At 41.2% G+C, this 18,056-nt stretch overlaps 1 protein-coding gene across 1 annotated transcript in view; it reads right to left on the bottom strand.

Annotated features, from left to right (window-relative positions):
* LOC101140873 (ATP-binding cassette sub-family A member 17-like) overlaps window positions 1-18,056 on the bottom strand; it is a gene marked incomplete at its 5' end in the record, with an annotated part of 88,263 nt that overhangs the window by 26,319 nt on the left and 43,888 nt on the right. Inside the window, 2 exon segments of the mRNA XM_063699771.1 lie at window positions 5,377-5,475; window positions 15,046-15,209. Of these exon segments, the coding sequence (XP_063555841.1) occupies window positions 5,377-5,475; window positions 15,046-15,209 (263 nt within the window).

The following is an 18,056-nucleotide window of genomic DNA, read 5'->3' as shown; positions in this document are numbered from 1 at the left end:
CTCGATCTCCTGACCTCATGATCTGCCCGTCTTGGCCTCCCATAGTGCTAGGATTATAGGCGTGAGCCACCGCGCCTGGCCGCAAAGTCTTAAATAAGTCCCAAGTACTGAGTTAACTAACCAATATGTGTGTGTAGGTATGTACATACACAAATATATTTAAAGTATATGTATATATACACACACACACTAATATGTGTATGTAAAGTGTATATATACTATACACACACACTATATATGTGTATAATGTAAAGTATATATGTACTATATAATAAAATGTAATATATATGTAAAATACATATACTAATATTTGTATATATACACGCACATACTATATATACACACATACTACATATGTATATATACACGCACATACTATATATATACACATACTACATATGTATATATACACACACGTGTATATATAGATATTATATATACATTTACCGTGTATATATAAGTATATATAATCATATATATATAAATAGTATACAGTATGTGTGTGTATGCACACACACACACTTAAATAATAGAGCCTGGGTCTTACTTTGTTGCCCAGGCTGGATTTCAGTGGTGATCATGGCTCATGGCCGCCTCAAATTCCTGGGCTCAAGGGATCCTCTTGCCTCAGCCTCCCAAGTAGCTGGGACTGCAGGCATGGGCCACTGTATCTGGCCTGGAACTAGTTATATAATTACTTACATAATATCCTTGATTATGCTGCTAAGCCTATATAGCATAAAATAGTTACTATGTGGTCCTTTTTTTTAGACATAGTCTCACTCTGTTGCCAAGCTGGAACGCAGCGGCCCTGTCTCAGCCTACTGCAACTTCTGCCTTCCAGGTTCAAGCAATTCTCCTGCCTCAGCCTCTGGAGTAGCTGAGACTACAGGTGCGGGCCACCACACCCAGCTAATTAGCTAATTTTTGTATTTTTAGTAGAGACGGGGTTTCACCATGTTGGCCAGGATGGTCTCAATCTCTTGACCTCGTGATCTGCCCACCTTGGTCTCCCAAAGTGCTAGGATTACGGGCGTGAGCTACCGCGCCCGGCTGTGTGGCCCTTTAAGAAAAAGTCTGCTGACCCCTGCTCTAGGCAAAAAGATGTGTTCGGTTGGCAGCAAAGTGTCAATGTGCCAGGAAACTATTTCTAGTCAAAGGCTTTGGGCCATCATTCTACTAAGAATTTGTCACACCAAAATAACCCAGGAAATTGACTTTTTTCCTTCAGTATGGTTCTGTAAAACATGGTGTATTTGTTATCTAATGCTGTTAGATTATCCCAAAAGTTAGTAGCTTAAAACAACAGTAAAATTTATTATCTCACACAGTTTCTGGGGGTCTAGAATTTGAGAGTGGCTTAGCTAGGTGTTTCTATATTAAGATTTCTCATGAGGCTGCGGTTAAGTTATTAGCCAGGGCTGCAGTCCCTTGAAGGCTTGACTGGGGCTGGGGCATCTACTTCCATGAGCAGAAAGTTCAGAGAGTTTCCTATATACACATCTCCTCCCACCCCCATTTCCCTATTTTTTTTTTTTTTTTTTTTTTTTTTTTAGACGGAGTCTCTCTCTGTTGCCAGGCTGGAGTGCAATGGTGCAATTTCGGCTCACTGCAACCTCCCCGCCTCCTGGGTTCAAGCGATTCTCCTGCCTCAGCCTCCTGAGTAGCTAGGATTACACGCGTGAGACACCACACCCAGCTAATTTTTGTATTTTTAATAGAGACAGGGTTTCACCATGTTGGCCAGGATGGTCTCGATCTCTTGACCTCAGGTGATCTGCCCGCCTCGGCCTCCCAAAATGCTGTTATTACAGGTGTGAGCCACGGTGCCCAGCCCCATTTCCCTGTTTTTAACATCTTGCATTAGGGTGGTACATCGTTACAAATGAAACAGCATTTCCATCAGGTTCTTTTTTTTTTTTTTAAGAAATTGACAAGTTTATTTTAAAATTTACATGATAATGTCAAGGATCTACAATACCCAAAACAATCTTCAAAAAACAGAATAAAGCTGGGAGAACTATATACTACCTGACTTTAAGATATACTGCAAAGCTACAGCAATCTCAACAATGCAGTACTAGCACAGGACAGACAAACAGATCAATGAAACAGAAGAGGGAATGTAGAGACATACAGTCAACTGATTTTTGGTTAAGGCATCTGAACAACTCAATGTGGAAAAAAAAGTCTTTTCAACAAATAGTCTGTCCCATCTGGATACTCATGTGAAAGAAAATGAGCCTCAACCCCTGTGATATATCGTTATCACGAGGCAGTGGTATCATTATATCACACGGGTCAATAAAATATGTTTTCGTTCATAGTTCCTGGCCCGTAACTCGTGTAGCTGTTATTTCTCCCCAAGGCAGTCCACAGAAACTAAAAATATAATCTTCCTGCATCTTTCTGTCTTGGAACTGGCCATAAAGAAATTCTCTGACCCATCTTGCCTGATTGTAGGTCATAAGACCCCCCCATTTTAGAAGGTGTCCTATACCATACCCTGGGGGAAAGAACGCTGCACAGAGAGGCCAGGAAGGATCTGAACAGACAGGCCTTGCTGCGTTTCCCCACTCAGACTGTTAGTATTACATCATACTCTTTTTGTCCAGTCTCATTTCTACACAGTTGTCCATGCTTTAGTCATGCCTATCCAATGAAGTCTCCATAGAAGGCCCAAGAAGAGCTTCCACATAGGTGAACAATTGGAGGTTCCTGGAGGGTGTCACACCCGGGGAGGCCACAGAGGCTCCATACCCTTTCCCACATACCTCACCCTATGCGTCTCTTCTTCTGTATCCTTTGTAATATCCTTACAATAAACTGGGAAATGTGTTTCCCTGAGTTCTGTGAGCCACTTTAGCAAATTAATTGAACCTAAGGAGGGGGTAATAGGATCGCTAGTTTACAGCTGGTCGGTCAGAAGTACAGGTAAGTGTGTGGTAGCTAACACCTGTAATCCCAGCTACTCAGGAAGCTGAGGCAGGAGGATCACTTGAGCCCAGCCCAAGAGATAGAGACCAGCCTGAGCAACATAGTGAGGCCTTGTCTCTTAAAATAAATTAAATAAATAAATAAATAAATAAATAAATAAATAAATAAATAAATAAATAAATAAAGGACAGGTAAAACAACCTGGGGCTTGTGATTGACACTGGAAGTGAGAAGTCTTGTGGAACCTGGCCCTCGACCTGTGGGATCTGGTGCTATCTGCAAATAGTGTCAGAATTGAATTGGAGGACACTTAGCTGGTGTCTGCTGCAGAACTGATTGCTTGCTTGCTGTTGGCGGGAAATTCCCACACATTTTGCAATAGAAGTCTTCTGTGTTGATTGCTGTGATGTGAGAGCAGAAGAAAAACAGTGTATGTTTTTCCATTTCACTCTTATCAAACCGTACACAAGGCTGGGCACTGTGGCTCACGCCTATAATCCCAACACTTTGGGAAGCCGAGGTGGGAAGATTGCTTGAGCCCAGGAGTTAGAGACCAGCCTGGGCAATAATGCAAGACCTCGTCTCTACAAAATATAAAAAACCTAGCCAGGTGTGGTGGTGTGCATCTGTAGTCCCACCTACTTGGAGGCTGAGGTGGGATCACTTAAGCTCAGGTGCTGGAGACTGCAGTGAGCTGTGATCACACCACTGCACTCCAGCCTGGGTGACAGAGTGAGACCTTGTCTTGAACACACACACACACACACACAACCATACACAAAAATTAATAGAAAATGGGTCACAGACCTAATGTAAAAGCTAAAATGATAAAATTCCTAGAACAAAAAGTAGAAGCATGACTTTGTGATCTAAGGGTAGGGAAATATTTTTTAGAAAGGATACAGAACACAGTAACTATAAAAAAAATTTAGGGGCCAGGCATGGTGGCTTACGCCTGTAATCCCAGCACTTTGGGAGGCCGAGGTGGGCGGATCACCTGAGGTCAGGAGTTTGAGACCAACCTGGCCAACACGGTGAAACCCGTCTCTACCAAAATACAAAAAGTTAGCTGGGCGTGGTGGCATGCACCTGTAGTCCCAGCTACTCGGGAGGCTGAGGCAGGGGAATCCCTTGAACCTAGACGGCGGAAGTTGCAGTGAGCCAAGATCATGCCAGTGTACTCCAGCCTAGGTGACAGAGTGTGACCCTGTCTCAAAAAAAAAAAAAAGCTACCACTAAGAATATTAAGAAGCAAGCCACATACTGGAAGAAAATGTACATAAAACATGTATCTGACAAAGATTTATATCTAGAATATACAAAAATTTCAAAAACTCAAAAAATGAAAACCGAGCTACAGGTTTAATAATTGCATACCTTTTGGTATATATGTTATACTGCAACAAAAATGTAAGTATTTAAAAAACTGGCTGTGTGCAGTGGCTCATGCCTGTAATCCCAGCACTTTGGGAGGCCAAGGGGGTGGATAGCTTCAGCCTAGGAGTTTGAGACCAGCCTGGTCAACATAATGAGACCTCATCTCCACAAAAAAGAAAATACTCTCAATGGAAGTGTTTAGCTGAACATCAGACACATCTGCAGAGAGAATCAACGACCTGGATGTAGATCAGAAGATATTACGTAGAGTGCAGCTCAGAGAGACAAAGAGTTGGAAAATATTTAAAAAGTTAAAATTCACATAGTAGAGTGATAAGATCTAATATGTCTAATTGCAGTTCCAAAACGAGAGGAGATATTTGAGCAGAGGCCCTGTATGAACAGATAATAATAGCTGGGGATTCTAAACTCATGGAAGATTTCCATAGCCAGACATCAATCAAGTCTCAAGTAGAATATGCATGTATCAAAATATCACATGTATCCCAGACATATGCACATTATGTATCAATAAAATTTGTTTAAAGACCAGGTGCAGTGGCTCATACCTGTAATCCCAGCACTTTGGGAGGCCAAGGTGGGTGGATCACTTGAGGTCAGGAGCTCGAGACCAGCCTGGCCAACATGGTGAATCCCCATCTCTACTAAAAATACAAAAATTACCTGTAATCTCAGGCACTTTGGAAGGTCGAGGCAGGCAGATCACTTGAGGTCGGGAGTTTGAGACCAGCCTGGCCAACATAGTGAAACCTCATCTGTACTAAAAATACAAAAATCAGTCGGGTGTGGTGCCAGGCGCCTGTAGCCCCAGCTACTCAGGAGGCTGAGGCAGGAGAATTGCTTGAACCTGGGATGCAGAGGCTGCAGTGAGCCAAGATTCAGGTATCCCTATTATTGGAAGTACTAGTCAGAGGCTGGAAGGCCATTCAGTGAAGTTGCTACAGAAAAGATTCAAGCATCAGGCAATGTTTAGACAGATGACCTTTAAGATCCCTTCCAACCCTAAGAACCTTGGAGTCTTACAGTTTTATATGTGCTTACCTTATGAAGACATCCTCCATGGTCATGACAGAGGCCCCAAAGCTGGAGATGCCCAGCTCTCCCTGCCTCAGTTCCAAGTCAGTAAATAGAGATTCAAACCTGGAAGGAAAGAAATGGTTTTAGTCCTGAAAGGTGTAAGGTGAATCCCTTTCATCACTGCCCTTGGCTCTCTACTGGGGAAAAAGCATGGACTTTGGAGTCAAGAACATATTTTTTCAAACACCAGCTTTGTCATTAGCTTTATAACTATGTGAATGTCAGGGGCCCTTCACAGCTTTTTTACCTATTAACTCTGTATTAAGGTCTGTGGATGCTTTCAACAGCTCTTTGAGGACAGTGCTGAGAAGTTAAGAAACTTCCCTGAGGCCACACAGCCAGAAGCAGAAAAGCCAGGACTCAAGCTCAGGCCTTTCATCTCCAGAGAGAGTGGTTTTAATTGCTATTTAAGTGAGGAAAGGAGCTAATTCTTTTAGCCTGCTAATGTTAAAACCTTTCTCAAACATGCTTTCCATTTTTTTAAAATTAAAAGAATCGTGGCTTTTTTTGTGATATTAAGAAATCCATCATAATGTTCTACAATGAAGGCTTCTATTCTCTCACAACCTAGTGTCCAACTTTTAAGAAACCAGACACACATGCCAGATGCCTATACGAGGTCTGCAGGGGCTTTGTGTGTGTCCCTGTGGGCAGACAATGGTTATAAACTAATCATGGCTGGGTTTGAGTCTAGACTCTGTCACTTACAAGTTTTGTGACTTTGAGCTAGTTGTTTCACCTTTCCAAATCTTTCCTCACCTGTAAGACAGATATTACCTAATTCAAAAAGTTGTAAGGATTGAGAAAAATGTAAAGATGCTTAGCAAAGTAGCCCCCCTGTGTTAAATATTCAGCAAATACTATTTACTGAATATGATCAACAGTCATACCCTCAGTGTGTTCACTATCTTGCTCTTCATTCAGTTTCCAGTTACTGAAATTGTACTCATGCTATTGCTACTGTCTTGCCAACAAGATCACAGTATCCATTTTAAAATATTGAGGCAGAATTTAGGTAAACTATCTTGTTCTTACATGTATAGTTTGATGAGTTTTGACAAATGTGTAATATCACCCTAATCAAGACACCGAACATTCCATCACCCTACAAAATGCCCCCATGTCCCCTTTGATGAGTCCCTCTCTTGCCCTCAGACAACCAAATGTCCTAAATTTTAGATTAGTTTTACTTCTTCTTGCTCTTCCTGTAAATGGAATCATATGGTCTTTTCATCTCTTGCTTCATCCATGTAACATGTTTTTGAGGTTAAACCGTGTTGCATGCATTAGTTCATTCTCGTAAATTGCAGAGCAGCATTCAACAAAAGGAATATATCTATTCTCCTGTTGATAGACATTTGGATTGTTCCTGTGTAAGGATGCTTATGCATAAAGCAGCTATAAATGTTCTTCTATGTGTCCTGTGTCTGGACATATGTTTTCGTTTATCTTGAATAACACAGTAGATAAATGATAGCTACAAATTCTTTGCTACTTTTCCCACTGAGAGGTGGCCTATAATTCCCTTTTATCTGGGCTGGCCTTAGTGTCTTGCTTGACTGAGAGGATGCGATGCAAGTGATGGATGTTGGGTAGAAGAAGCCTTCAGGTATCTTGATTTCTTTGGGAGCCCCAAGCCACCAGGTAAGATGCCTCACTACCTTGAAACCAGGCTGAATCCATGCCAAGGCACAGACATGTGAACAAAGCCTCCAGATAAGTCCACTCCCCAACTTGTGTTTTGTTAAAGGCTTTTATGTCTATGTCCATGAGGATATTAGTCTGTAATTTCCTGTTGTCATAGGGACTTTTCCAGGTTTTGGTATCAGGGTTGTGCTGGCCTTAAAATGAGTTGGGAAGTGTTTCCTTCTCTATTTTCTAAAATATTGAGATTATTTTTTTCTTCAATGTTTCATAGAATCTGGAGTTCTCTTTTTGGGAATACTTTTGATTGCAAATTCAATTTCATGAATAGATATATGGTTATTCAGATTTTTCTGCTTCATTTTGTAAGTTTTGGTAAATTGCATTTTTTAAGAAATCAGTCCATTTTACCTAAAGTGTCTAATTTATTTACATGTGATATTTTATTATTATCCTTTTTGTAACTCTAGGCTCTGTAACTATAGCAGTTCTTTCCTTACTGATGCTAGTTAATTTTCTTTTTTTCTTTAATGGTCTTGGAATTAATGGTTTATCATTTAATGGTTTATCAATATAATTTATCAATTTTATTAATCTTTTAAAATAACTTTTTGCTTTTTAGCTTTTTAGCATTTTGGCCTTCCTCAATTTTCTTTTTGTTTCTTATTACATTATTTTCTCCCCCTATATTTTTCATTTCTTCTCTTCCACATAATCCGGGTTTAATTTTCTCTTCTTTTCCTACCTTTTCAGTTGGAAACAGGTAAATGATTTTAAGCACCTTTTCTTTTCAAATGTAAGTTTTTAAAAGCTATATACTTCTGTCTAAGCACTGCCTCAGTAGCATCTGAAAATTTTTGATACGTTGTATTTTCATCATCATTCAGTTAAAAATATTTTCCACTTTTTTTTTCTTTTTTTTTTTTTTGAGATGGAGTCTCACTGTGTTGCCAGGCTGGAGTGCAGTGGCGCAATCTCGGCTCACTGCAACCTCTGCCTCCTGGGTTCAAGCGATTCTCCTGCCTCAGCCTCCTGAGTAGGTGGGACTACAGGCACACGCCACCACGCCCAGCTAATTTTTGTATTTTTAGTAGAGACGGGGTTTCACCATGGTGGCCAGGATGGCCTCAATCTCTTGACCTTGTGATCCACCTGCGTTGGCCTCCCAAAGTGCTGGGATTACAGGCGTGAGCCACCGTGCCCGGCCTCCACTTTTTCTTTGACCCATGAGTTATTCAGAAGTATGTTGTTTAACTCTCAAATATTTGTGGATTTTTTAGATATCTCTTTTTTTTTTTTGAGATGGAGTCTCACTCTGTCACCCAGGCTGGAGGGCGGTGGTACGATCTCAGCTCACTGCAACCTCCGCCACCTGGGTTGAAGCGACTCTCCTGCCTCAGTCTCCTGAGTAGCTGGGATTACAGGCGCGCGCCACCATGCCAGGCTAATTTTTGTATTTTTAGTAGAGATAGGGTTTTACCATGTTGGTCGGGCTGGTCTCGAACCCCTGACCTCAAGTGATCCACCCACCTTGGCCTCCCAAAGTGCTGGGATTACAGGTGTGAGCCACCACGCCCAGCCAATTATCTAGATATCTTATTGTAATCAATTTCTAATTTAATTCTCTTGTAGTCAGAGATCATAATCCACATGATTTCAATTTTTTGAAATTTATTTGGACTTATTTCACATGAGCATACCCTCCCACTAAAACTGGACAAAAATATATATGAAGCCATTTCAGATATTAAGCATTAGGAAGTCCAGGACCATGACTGATTCTTGAGAGAAGAGAAACACTAAAGAGAGACCTATATTTGCCCCAGCTCTTTGGCTTGGGCACTTTCTAGAACATGGCCCAGAAAAGTAAAGGCAAATCAGAGTATAGCAGTGAACTTGCTGAGCTGAGAAGGTAGAGATGAGAGGTCAGAGCTTCTGAAATGTATGGACTTTGTGGGACTAGGACAAGAGAGGAGAAGCTGGTAGGGGAGGGCCCAAGTAATCCATTATGGTAAATATTCCATAGGCATTTGGAGAGAATGGGTGTTCTGCAGCTGTAGTCTGTAGTGTCTATCTACAGGAAGTAAGTGTGATGACAGTATTATCAAAATATTTTATATCCTTAGTGAGTTTTTTGTCTTCTTGCTCTATAAATCACTGAGGAAAGGGTACCATAATCTCCAAAATGGTTGGGATTTTGACTTCATCTATTTTTGTCAACATTCTCTTTATGTATTTTGAAGCTCTGTTATGAGGCACATGCACATAAACAACTGTTAGGTCTTCCTGGTGTACTGACTCTCATTATGCACTGTCTCTATTTCTGTGACGTAGCTACTCTGAGAAGATGGCCTAACAATTTCTGCCCTCCCTGATTGAGCATGGCACGTCTCACATCAAGAAGTGGTGCTTACTTCCCCTCCCCTTTGGCTGTTCTGAGCAATAGAATGTAACGGAAGTGTTGTGTTGGTATTTCTGAGCCCAGGCCTTAAGAGATGTGGCTGTCTTTGCTTTCTTTTGAAACATGCACTCTTGGGATGCTTCTTCTTGGAACTCAGCTGTCATGCTATGAGACACTCAAACCACACCGAGAAGCTACATGGAGGGGTACTGGGTGCGCCAGTCAGCAGCCCTAGTGAGCTCCCAGTTGATAGCCAGTACCATCATCCCAGACATGAGAATGAACCATCTCGGATATTCCAACCCATTCTAGGCCCCAGATACCTGTAGCCCCAGCCAACATTATTTAGAGCATAATGTCTGTCCAGCTGAGCCCAGGCAAGCTACAGAATCATGATCGGCAGTAAAATGGTTGTCATATTAAGTCAGAAAACTTGGGGATAATTTGTTATATAGTATACAACTGAAACAAAATTTGGCACCAGAAGCACTGTGATAAAAACCTACAACATCTGGCATGGCTGTGGGACCAGATAGCAGGATGAAGGCAAGAGGAGCCTCAAGGGAACTCTAGACAGAGGCTGGAAGAACAGTGAGGAAATTGTTATTTCTCATGTTATTTGGTGCAGAAGGTTTGGCAACACTCTTACCTGCAGTAACAAGAAAGACTGAAAGGGTATTTAATGAGCTTGTGGATAAGTTCCTATGGAGATTTCCAGTTATAATGTTGAAAGTGCCAACTGGTTTCTTATAGCTGCCTATGATTTAACCACGAGAGAAATAAATTTAAAAAGGAAATAATCAAATGTTCATCAGAAGTTTAGAGAAAAAAGGCCAGGCACGGTGGCTCATGCCTGTAATCCCTGCACTTTAGGAGGCCGAGGTGGGTGGGTCACCTGAGGTCAGGAGTTCGAAACCAGCTTGGCCAACATGGCGAAACTCCATCTACTAAAAATACAACAAATTGGCCAGGCGTGGTGGCAGGTGCCTGTAATCCCAGCTACTTAGGATGCTGAGGCAGAAGAATAGCTTGAAGCTGGGAGGCGGAGGTTGCAGTGAGCCTAAATCATGCCACTGTACTCCAGCCTGGATGACAGAGCAAGACTCTGTCTCAAAAAGAAAAAAAAAATATATATATATATAGAGAGAGAGGGGGAGAGAGAGAGAGAGAGAGAGAGAGAGAGAGAGAGAGAGAGAGAGAGAGAGAGAGAGAGAGAGAGGGAGAGAGCGAGCGCGCGAGCGAGCCCAGGACAGTATTTCCAGTTTGGAAAAGGTTCTCATTTTTCTCAGAACAAAAATGAAAGCCAAAATGATGCCAATAAAATACTTTTTCAGGATAAATATCAGATTAACTGTGCAGCTATAAGGTCCTTTGTCAAGACCTCAGAAAGGTTTAAAAGTGCACCTCTCAAATGTGGTGTGCTGAAGCTGACTTATACAAGCTCTTGAGAGCCAATTGTTAAATTTTCAGAAATTCTGTGAGCTGGTTGTTACAACCATCTAAAAAAATTGTTATATAAATTTAAAATTAATGAATCACAGTAAAGGGAAGGTATTAATTAAAACTCACTGATTTCTCATTCTTTTACTCCATTGTATTTAATACTATTATCTATGTTCTTGAGGTTATTTAACTCTATTGTGTCTTTAGGGTAGGAATATTACAGAGTGTTACTGAACATTTCTTCCCAATGCCACATTCAGTAATTTCACTCTGGTAACATGAAATTGGCTGTGGTGGGAGTATTTACACCACAGACATCAGCAAAAGCTGCAAATCAGGTCTTACTAATTGTCTTGTTGGCTGTTTAGACTCAAGAAAGTGTTAGAATGTTTAAAAGAATGTCATGCCATTATATGATGACTAGCATTAAAAAAAAACCTGGCAAATAATAGCTGAACTGCAACCATAGTTGACTATGAATATGAGAGTTTGGCAAACATCAACATAAACGTACTGTGAGACTAAATTGGCTAAATGAAAGTTACAATAAATACTGTATATTTTATCATGATTTGTAAATTGTGTGCTACACATTCTTTATATCAGTAAAATTTATAATACAATTATATACATATATATGCATACTTTTTTTCATGGAGAATAGCTAAATATTTAGCAGCACACATACCACTGCTCACAGACTCTCATCATCTGGACAAAAGCTTTTAAAAACCACAATGGTTCTGGGCACGGTGGCTCATGCTTGTAATCCCAGCACTTTGGGAGGCCGAGGCAGGCGGATCACCTGAGGTCAGAAGTTTGAGATCAGCCTGGCCAACATGGTGAAATCCCATCTTTACTAAAAAAGAACAAACATTTAGCTGGGTGTGGTGGTGCACGCCCGTAATCCCAGCTACTCGGGAAGCTGAGGTGGGAGAATCACTTGAACCCAGGAGCTGGAGGTTGCAGTGAGCCGAGATCACACCACTGCACTCCAGCCTGGGTGACAGAGTGAGGCTCCATCTCAAAAAAATAGAATAATTTAAAAAAATTAAAATCATAACGGTGTTGTCCCATATCACCATGGCTCTCAGCCCAAGGTAGACAGACTTGTGTTGAAGATATTGTGAGTGTGGCCATAGTCTAACAAACTGTATTTCATAATGTGATACACAGGAAACCTACAAAGTATTTAAATAAATTGTATCAGCTTACACAAAAAAGGACAGAGAGAGTTCAAAGTGAAAAGTGGCCTCTAGTCAACCTCCTACAAGCAGGAAGCAGGCAAATGAAGCTGCTCAGCTACAAATGTCAACCATCTTTCATGAAAAAGGAAGTATCCACACTATTTAAGAGGCAGAGCCAATAGCCCCGCAGAGTCAACAGCCCAGCTGAGTCAACAGCCCAGCAGAGCCAACAGCCCAGCTGAGTCAACAGCTCAGGCTCACAGTAGCTGCTCTGTGCTATGCACCATGAACTCTTAGCCTGCTCTTGTACAGCCCAGCCCTCAGCCACAGATTCAAGTGAACCTGCACAGAGACTTTTGGGGCCCTCCCTTTCTTACCAGCTTTCTCTTCTCCTGTCCTAGTCCCACAAAGTCCAGACACTTCAGGAGCTCTGACCTCTCATCTCTACCTTCTCAGCTCAGCAAGTTCACTACTACACCCCAATTTGCCTTAACTTTTCTGGGCCATGTTTTGGAAAGTGCCCAAGCCAAAGAGCTGGGGCAAATATAGGTCTCTCTTTAGTGTTTCTCTTCTCTCAAGAATCAAACATGGTCCTGGACTTCCTAATGCTTAATATCTGAAATGGCTGCATATATTTTTGTCAAGTTTTAGTGGGAGGGTATGCTCTTTATCAGTTACTCCATCATGACTGGAAGCAGAAGTGACTTTTGTTTTTAAATTTATGATGAGATTTCATTTGTGTGTTGAGGAGTCTGGCTCATGATTAAAAACCCATGTATGATTTTTCAGGCCTGACTATAGGTAATTACAAGGTTTTACCTGGTAGGCCTCACAGGGAAAGCTGCCCTGGCTGCATCAGACTTGGGGCCAGCTACTGCAGCACTGTGCTCTCTGAAGGGAGGTGGGGTTAAGGACTCAGGCCTCTCCTAGCTGGCCATGCTCTTATCTGCATTCCTAAGTAAATTATTATATGTGGATGAATACATGGTGATTTCTTTTTGACATATTATGGGAAATTTTATTGATAAATGATACTATCAAACAATCCTTTCAATATGGTATAGTAGTCTTTCAATGAACTACATGATGCAGTATTCTTTCAGTGATCTGCTAGATTATATTAACCCATATTAGTAAAAAGGAGCAGGGAGATTTTGTTTGTTTGTTTTTGAGACAGGGTCTCACTCTTTTGCCCAGGCTGGAGTACTGTGGCATGATCACGGCTCACTGTGGCCTTGACTTCCCAGGCTCAAGCGTTTTTTCTGCCTTAGCCTCCCGAGTAGCTGGGACTACAGATGTGCACCACCAAGCCTGGCTCTTTCTTTTCTTTCTTTCTTTCTTCCTTCCTTCCTTCCTTTCCTTCTCTCTCTTTCTTTCTTTTTTTCTGTTGAGACAGGTCTTCCTGTGTTGCCCAAGCTGTTCTCAAACTCCAGGGCTCAAGTGATCCTCCTGCTTCAGCCCCACAAAGTGCTGGGATTATAAGCATGGGCCACTACTCCCAGCCTGTATTTTTTTAATGTTCTCTGGAAGACTTTGAATAAAATCAAAATTATATTTTCTTTAAATATTTGATAAAAGTGATCAGGTTTATAAAAACTTTTTGGTATTTATTGAGTCAATTTTAATAAAATTATTTTTCTGGACAATCTACCATTATATCCAGGTTTTCTAATATATTAGTTTAAAACTGTACAAAATATTGTCTTCTAATTTTTTGGTATCTATGGGTTTTTTCCCCCAATTCTCAATTCCAATTTTACATATTTGTGCTTATTCTCCATTCATCTTTATGAGGCTTCTTTTCTCCAGGGCTCTTTGCAAGGTCCCTCTCTGTGGAACCTCGAATTTTAGGAGTGCTTCAGGAACTGTTTGTAAGCTCCTTTGTTTCTTTCTCTATGTTTTCTTCCTACCTGACTGTATCCCTTCCCACAACTTTAAATACTTCTACAAGCAGATGACTCCCATGCATTTCCAGGCTGACCCTCTCCTCAATGCCCAGCTTCATTCACATCCAACTGCCTTCTTGATGTCTCCACTAGGGTGGCTCAGGGGACTTTCAAATGTAAAGAATTCTTAACTGACCTTTTCATAACCACCTCTCTCAACACTGCTTGTCTCCCATTCTTTCCCACTGCCACTTGGGAGTGGCCAGACAGGTAGGAGTAAAACTCCCAAGGAGTAAATTTTGCCAAGGAAGCCAAGAGAGAAGAGTGTTTCAAGAAGAAAGAAATGGTTAACTACGTAACTGATGTTGTGGGGTTGAGTATGGTTAGGGTAAAAAGTTATCGCTATGTCTTAGTTCTTAGGTTGCATAGAGGGTTCACTAGTGCTCATTCTGTTATTTACACTTCATAATTACATATATGAAACATATATTTACAGGTATAAAATATTACCCAATAATTTTTATTTTTTTATTTTTTATTTTTAAATTTTTTTTTTCAAACAGGGTCTCTCTCTGAAGCCCAGGCTGGAGAGCCATGGCATGATCTCGGCTCACTGCAACCTCCACCTCCTGAGTTCAAGCGATTCTTCTGCCTCAGCCTCCCAAGTAGCTGGGATTACAGATGCCTGCCACCATGCCCGGCTAATTTTTGTATTTTTAGTAGAGACGAGGTTTCCCCATGTTGGCCAGGCTGGTCTCGAACTCTTCACCTCAGGTGATCCACTCGCTTCGGCTTCCCAAAGTGCTAGGATTACAGGCATGAGCCACTGTGCCCAGCCATTTTTTTTTAAAAAAGAAATAGAAAGTAGGCCAGGCGCGGTGGCTCACGCCTGTAATCCCAGCACTATGGGAGACCGAGGCAGGCAGATCACAAGGTCGGCAGATTGAGACCATCCTGGCTAACACGGTGAAATCCCATCTCTACTAAAAATACAAAAAATTAGCCAGGCGTGGTGGCAGGTGCCTGTAGTCCCAGGTCGAGCAGGAGGGGAACCCACTGCCTCCAGTCCCACCGCCGCACCTTGGAGCCTGCGATGAGGGCGATGCCGATGGAGAGCTTGCGCCTCGTGCCCCCGCTCAGGAAGCGGCTCCGTGAGTTCCACTTGTCCTCCAGGCCAATGATGTGCAGCATCTGCTTGACTTCTTCAGGGCACTTCTGACGTGACAGGCCCTTCAGCTGCAACGACAGGGGACGCAGGGAGATGCAGGGCTCCTGGCGGGAGGCCGACCCTGACCAGCGAACATTTTGTTGTGTGTATACATATACATAAAAACTTACACCAGAAACTCATTACCTTCAGGGAAAGAGATGGACAAAGGCTTTTGCATTTGAACCATGTAAATAAACTTATGATGTTAAAAAGTAAATACAGCAGCATGTTAAAGGGTTATTCATCACAACCAAGTGGGATTTATCTCAGGAATGCAAGGGAGGCTGAACACATGAAAAACCAGTGTTTCAGTTTTTATAATAAAGAACTGGCTGGCCTTTGTCCCTGGTTCCTGGAAAGAAGCCTGTAAATGCTTAAAATTTCTGGAGTAATAAGAGTATCTTTGTTACTCACAGTGGATCTCCACCCCACCATCGTCATACCTGAGTTTATGCTAAGGAGGTGACTCAGGATGTGGGATGGTCACACTAGAAAGACCAGCCATCTGATTAGAAGGCTGGGGCTTTGAGCTATGTGATGTCAGCCTGCCTCCGAGTTTCCTGGGTTGTGGAAAGAATGCTGGAGATGGAGTTCAATGATGTGGCCAATGCTTCAATCATTCATGCTTGTGTAATAAAACCCCAATAAAAACTGGATACTCAAAGCTTAGGTGAGCTACCCCAATAGACACCAATATGCTAGGAGGGTGCTACTTCCTGAGGACACAGAAGCTTTGCATTTGGGACTCTCCCAGACCCCACCCATGCAGCTATTTTGTTGGCCTGTCCTGAATTGTATCCTCTAGAATAGAACTATAATCATAAGTATAGTACTTTCCTGAGTTCTGTCAGTCGTTCTAGTGAATTAACAAACCTGAGAGAATAGTGGGACTTCCACAGTTGCAGCCAGTTTGTCAGAAGTGCTTTGTTTGTTTGGGAACCTCCAAGCTTGTGGGTTCCAAAGTGGGGGCAATCTTGTGGGGGACTATACCTCTAATGTGTGAAGCCTATGCTAACTCTATTGTTAAAGTCACACTTTTTTTTTTTGGTCTTTTTTTTCTCCTTTTTTCTTTGGAGAATGGGGTCTCGCTATATTGCCCAGGCAAGCCTTGAACTCCTGGGCTCGAGCTATCCTTCCGCCTCTGTCTCCCTAAGAGCAGGGATTACATGCATGAGCCACCACACCCAGCCCATTGTTAGAGTCAAACTGCACTGCAGTAATATAGCATATTAACAGAAAGAAGGGTCGAAATCACATGATAATCTCAGTAGACACAGAAAAGCATTTGACAAAATCCAACACACTTTCATCATAAAAACACTCAGCAAACTAGGAATGGAAAGGAACTTCCTCAGCATGATAAAAGGCATCTATGAAAAAAACACAGATAGCATCACACCTAATAGTGAAACTGAAAGCTTCCCCCACAAAGATCAGGAACAAGACAAGGATGTCTGCTCTTGCCACTTTATTCAACATTTTACTGGAAGCTGTAGCCAGGGAAATTAGCCAGAAAAAAAAAGTCATCGAGACTGAAAGAAAGACGTAAAACTGTTGCCTCTTGGCAGATCACATAAACTTATATATAGAAAACATTAAAGAATCCACAAAAAGCTATTAGAGCTAATAAATGAGCCTAGGAAAATGTCAGGATATAAGATAAATATACAAATGGGAGTTGTATTTCTTTACACTAGCAATGAACAATCCAAAAATGAAACTACAAAAATAAATTCCATTTACATTAGTATCACAAAAGAGAAAATATTTAGAAATAAATTTAACCAAGGAAGTGCAAGAAAGGCAAGTACACTGAAAACTGTAAAACATGGCTGAAAGAAATTAAAGAAGACCTAAATAAATGGAAATACCTTTTGTGTTCATAGATTGGAACACTTAATTTTGTTAATATGACATTACTATCCAAAGCAATCTAGAGGCTGGGTGCAGTGGCTCATGCCTGTAATCCCAGCATTTTGGGAGGCCGAAGTGGGTGGATCACCTGAGGTCAGGAGTTCGAGATCAGCCTGGCCAACATGGTGAAACTCTGTCTCTACTAAAAATACAAGAAAATTAGCCAGGCAGGGTGGCACACACCTGTAATCCCAGCTACTCGGGAGTCAGAGGCAGGAGAATCACTTGAACCCAGGAGGCAGTGGTTGCAGTGAGCTGAGATTGAGCCTTCGCACTCCAGCCTAGGCAACAGAGCAAGACTCCATCTCAAAAAAATAAAAATAAACACAAAGCAATCTAGAGATTCAATGTAATCCCTACTAAAATTCCAATACCTTATTATTATTATTATTATTTTGCAAAAATAGGCAAGCTGATCCTAAAAATTCATATAGAAATGCAAGGGACTCAGAATAGCCAAAACAATCTTAAAAAGAAGAACAAAGTTGGAGGACTCATATTTCCTAATTTCAAAACTTCCTAGAAAGTTACAGTCATTGAGACATTGTGGTACTGGTATAACAACAGACATATGGAACAATGGAATAGAATTGGGAGTCTAGAAACAATCCCATATATCTATGGTAAATAGACTTTTTACAAGGGTGCCATGACCATTCAACGGGGAAGGAATAGTCTTTTCAACAAATAGTGCTGAGATAACTTAATATCTATATGAAAAAGAATAAATGTAGACCCATACCTCACACCATATACAAAAATGTACTCATAATGGACCAAAGATCTAAATCTAAGAACCAAAGCTATGAAATCTTAAAAAGAAATATAAGTATAAATCCTAGACAATAATTTTAAAAATATAATAGCAAAAGCATAAGTAACAAATAAAAAAAGATAAATTAGATTTCATCAAAATTTAAAACTTTTGTGTATCAAAAAATACTATCAATAAAGGGAAA

This window comes from Gorilla gorilla, chromosome 18, assembly GCF_029281585.2.
Source record: "Gorilla gorilla gorilla isolate KB3781 chromosome 18, NHGRI_mGorGor1-v2.1_pri, whole genome shotgun sequence".
Taxonomy (NCBI): domain Eukaryota; kingdom Metazoa; phylum Chordata; class Mammalia; order Primates; family Hominidae; genus Gorilla; species Gorilla gorilla.
Note: the sequence above shows the minus strand (reverse complement) of the source record. Positions and strands in the feature narration are given on the sequence as shown.